Genomic DNA, 3,527 nt, shown 5'->3' with positions numbered 1-3,527 from the left:
AAAGCCTTGCTTCCCTACATTTTCGATTCCAAGCTGCAAAAGCAACACCTTCTCAAATCAAAGACTTGTAAATAAATTCTGTTATTCTTTCCACTTTGTTTAGCTTCCAAATGAAGTACACATTTTCATCATGTAAATTATCTCTCTCCTGCAGTGACATCTCCCACCTGTACCTGATGCAACTGAGTTCATCCTGTCCTACCCTGTTTCTTTTTAAAGTGCATTTAAGAATTTTACTTTTTTCTAAGAGAAAACAACAATTTTTTCTTTCCCATGGGCTGGACATCTACAAGATCAGCAATCCTCACCTGAAATCGCCTGCTGTAAACTTTGCCTCAGCAAGTGAAAAGGCAGCTTCTCTCATCACCTCACCCATCAGCATCTTAGTCTGTTTAAAAAAAAAAAGGCAGCAAATACAAGGCACATCATTGCTCCTTTACCAGGATAAATAATTAACAGCATAAAGAAGAATAAGAAATTTGAGTAAGAAATTTCTGTCAGCAGAAGAGGAATGCACAAGTGACAGAACAGACAGGTTCCATACCAAGTCAGCCAAACAGAGGTAAATTCTCATTTACCTACCTCAATAATTTTCTTAAGGATCTGCCTAAATCGAAGTGTCAAAGCATCAGATTTTTTCTTCAAGAGATTACGACCCGTCTGGGCTCCTTTTAAACGGGCCTTCATGATGGTCTGAGCCCTGTTAAACAGAGGAATACATAAAAACGTCATGCATCATCTGAAGGGATTAGGAAAAAACTTCTGCAAAGTTTGCTCACACGGATATAGGTGAAATTATGAAGCAACCAAGAAATATCAACGCAGTAAAAACAGGATCGCCACCTCAGGATAGAATTTTATATTCCCATCTAAAATCAAGGGAATTTATTTTATTTACTACTGTCCTGGGTTTCAGCTACAGCAGTCATTTTTTTCTCCTTCTTAGTAGCTGGTGCAGTGCTGTGTTTGTGACTTTCAGCCTGGGAACAACACTGATAACACCGATGGTTTTAGTTGTTGCTAAGTAATGGTTTCTCTGACCAAGGACTTTCTCAGTCTCATGCTCTGCCAGAGAGGAGGGAAAGCCGGGAGGAAGCAGAGACAGGACACCTGACCCAAACCGGCCAAAGGGGTATTCCATACCACAGCACGTCATGCCCAGTATAGAAACTGGGGGGAGTTACCCGGAAGGCCCAGATCGCTGCTCGGGTCGGGCTGGGTATCGGTCGGCGGGTGGTGAGCGGTTGTGTCCTTTTCCCTTGTTATTCCTCTTATCATTATTATTGGTAGCAGTAGTGGTTTGTATTATACCTTAGTTACTGGAGTGCTGTTATCTCAACTCGTGGGAGTTACATTCCTCCGATTCTCCTCCCCATCCCTCCAGGTGGGGTGGGGGTGGTGGAATGAGCGAGCGGCTGCGTGGTTCTGGGTTGCCGGCTGGGCTTGAACCACGACAATCTCCACCAGCAATGAAAATTAGATTCCATCAAAGATCATGGAAAATTGACATGTCATTTTTCAGCGCTTCCATAATAGGAGAAAAGTTTTCATTTTTTGATGACTTAAAAGTGCCAGAAATCCAACTACCCACTGTCAGTGTGACAGTGATGTTGCTTTTAAGCTCTTTCACTGCTATGTCATCTTCTCAAAATCAGACAACACAGCAAATTCTTCATGTGATCACAGCTGTTGATGCTGTGTTCTGACTTTATAGTGCAACACGATACAGCAGCCATATATTCTGGTTTAAAGAAAGTCGGAAAGCACAATGATTCCATAGCTTCAAGTGCCACACAGGAGATGTACAAGCTATTTAAGACCATCAGAGGTAGCATCAGTTGAAAAGGGACATGAGTAAGCTAGCTGTAGCGTTGAATATCCTTTACTTCCAGTAGCACACTTACAGGTTTCTTGTACAGAATTAGGATCTGAAGAAGGATCCAAGCCTTGCTTCCCTCTCTGCTGTGGAGTGTATTTTAATTTGAAGAATCTTTTTGCTTTAAGTTATCTAGAACAGCAGGAGCTGTACAAGAAGCAGCACAAGGTGTGCTAACTTAAGCTAGCCCTTTGTGCATACAGCTGCTACGCACAAAGGACAATACTCAAGTCACCTCTATTTGAACAAAAGCCCTATATGCTTCCTCTCTGACCTTGAAAAAGTAAGTATAATTAAGATTCTACCTACACAGTGGGATCCATTACTTTCCACGTTTACTAGCATGTGATGAGAATAGCTCCATTAGTATCTACCAAATACTTCTAACTGAAAAGCACAAATAGTTTCTAAATGTTTATGATTAAAAAAACCACCACAAAGTCAAAGAGTAAAAAGGCAGCTCTGCCTCCACAACAGGCAGGTCTCTGTCACCACCTTGAACTAACTTGTTTGCTCTGTTCACCACCTGCCAGAGACTGGCTGACTTTCTAGTTCAAGCAAGATTTCACAGGCCCTGAGAGTGCATTGGACAAAGTCTTGTTTACTGTCAAGGAGACTGAGCAGCTTCTGTAATTGCTGACATCCAGCGCAGAAAGGCCCCTACCTGCAAGCCACCTCATGAAAAAAAAAAAAAAAAAAGAAACAACCAAAAAAACACAAAAAAAAATCACCCACAAAACAAAAACCTTGTGACATTCTGTTCTGTCAATTAACAAAGTAACTATTGCAGATGCAGGCTGTCCTTATTTTATCATCCTTAACTTACATTCTATCAAAACATCAGCCACGCTATTGGTCTACTACCTCATTTAAAACAGAGCTTGTAAATATTAAGCCTTGTACATCACCATGTTCTTGTCACAATGACATATCCTACAAAACCAGATACCTTTTAAAAGTGATCTGCTTCCTCCTTGGGCATGTAAACTGAATGGAAAAAGCACTACCAAAAGAGCAGGAGTGAGACCAGGTGAGTATATGTATATGTATACGTATATGTATGTGATTTATTTCTGAACTAAGTTTCCAAAGAGACCCTTTACCATGTGATGTGTTAATCTTTCCATATAAACTCTTATTTCATATGTCCTGAGCGCATACATGGGGGAATAATTATTCTTTTACATTCAATGATTTCTCTTCTGCAAGGCACCTTTTTATGAAGACTACATGCAGGCATCAACCCAGTTTTATGCAAGAAGATTTGAAACAGCCTGTCACCTTAAAGCAAAGTCTTTCTGTCCTGGAGAGTTCTAAAAAGAAACTGAATAGCATTAGAACAGCAATTTTATTAGCGGATTAGTTTCACTTGTTTGTGTTCATTCCAACTTTGGTGGCCTTTTAAGCCTTGTCAGGAGACATCTGATTTCATGACAAATAGTTTGCTGTCAAGATCTGGAAAATTACTTCTCTGTCCACTGCACATTACGCATTTTACTTCCTTCTTCTCTTTTAACACTTTATGGCCAACCTTTCGTACCGCAGTACTGTCTATTAAAAAGCTATGGCTCGATTAGCGCAATTTTTTTCTAGTACATATATTCTACAAATTCTTCTTCTAAAAATAAAGGTTTTCGTAATTGCATGATTT

General features: G+C 40.1%; 1 protein-coding gene across 1 annotated transcript in view; it reads right to left on the bottom strand.

The window, feature by feature from the left end:
* Window positions 1-687, bottom strand: part of ATP6V1D (ATPase, H+ transporting, lysosomal 34kDa, V1 subunit D) — a 5,994-nt gene extending 5,307 nt beyond the window's left edge. Inside the window, exons 1-2 of the mRNA XM_010022724.1 lie at window positions 583-687; window positions 309-388 (exon numbers count right to left, since the gene is read on the bottom strand). Of these exons, the coding sequence (XP_010021026.1) occupies window positions 309-388; window positions 583-687 (185 nt within the window). The remainder of the gene's footprint in view (window positions 1-308; window positions 389-582) is intronic.
* Window positions 688-3,527: the final 2,840 nt, after the last annotated feature.

This window comes from Nestor notabilis, unplaced genomic scaffold (assembly GCF_000696875.1).
Source record: "Nestor notabilis isolate BGI_N333 unplaced genomic scaffold, ASM69687v1 scaffold30610, whole genome shotgun sequence".
In the NCBI taxonomy this organism is placed as follows: domain Eukaryota; kingdom Metazoa; phylum Chordata; class Aves; order Psittaciformes; family Psittacidae; genus Nestor; species Nestor notabilis.
The sequence above is the reverse complement of the archived record's forward strand: the minus strand, read 5'-3'. Positions and strand labels throughout refer to the sequence as shown.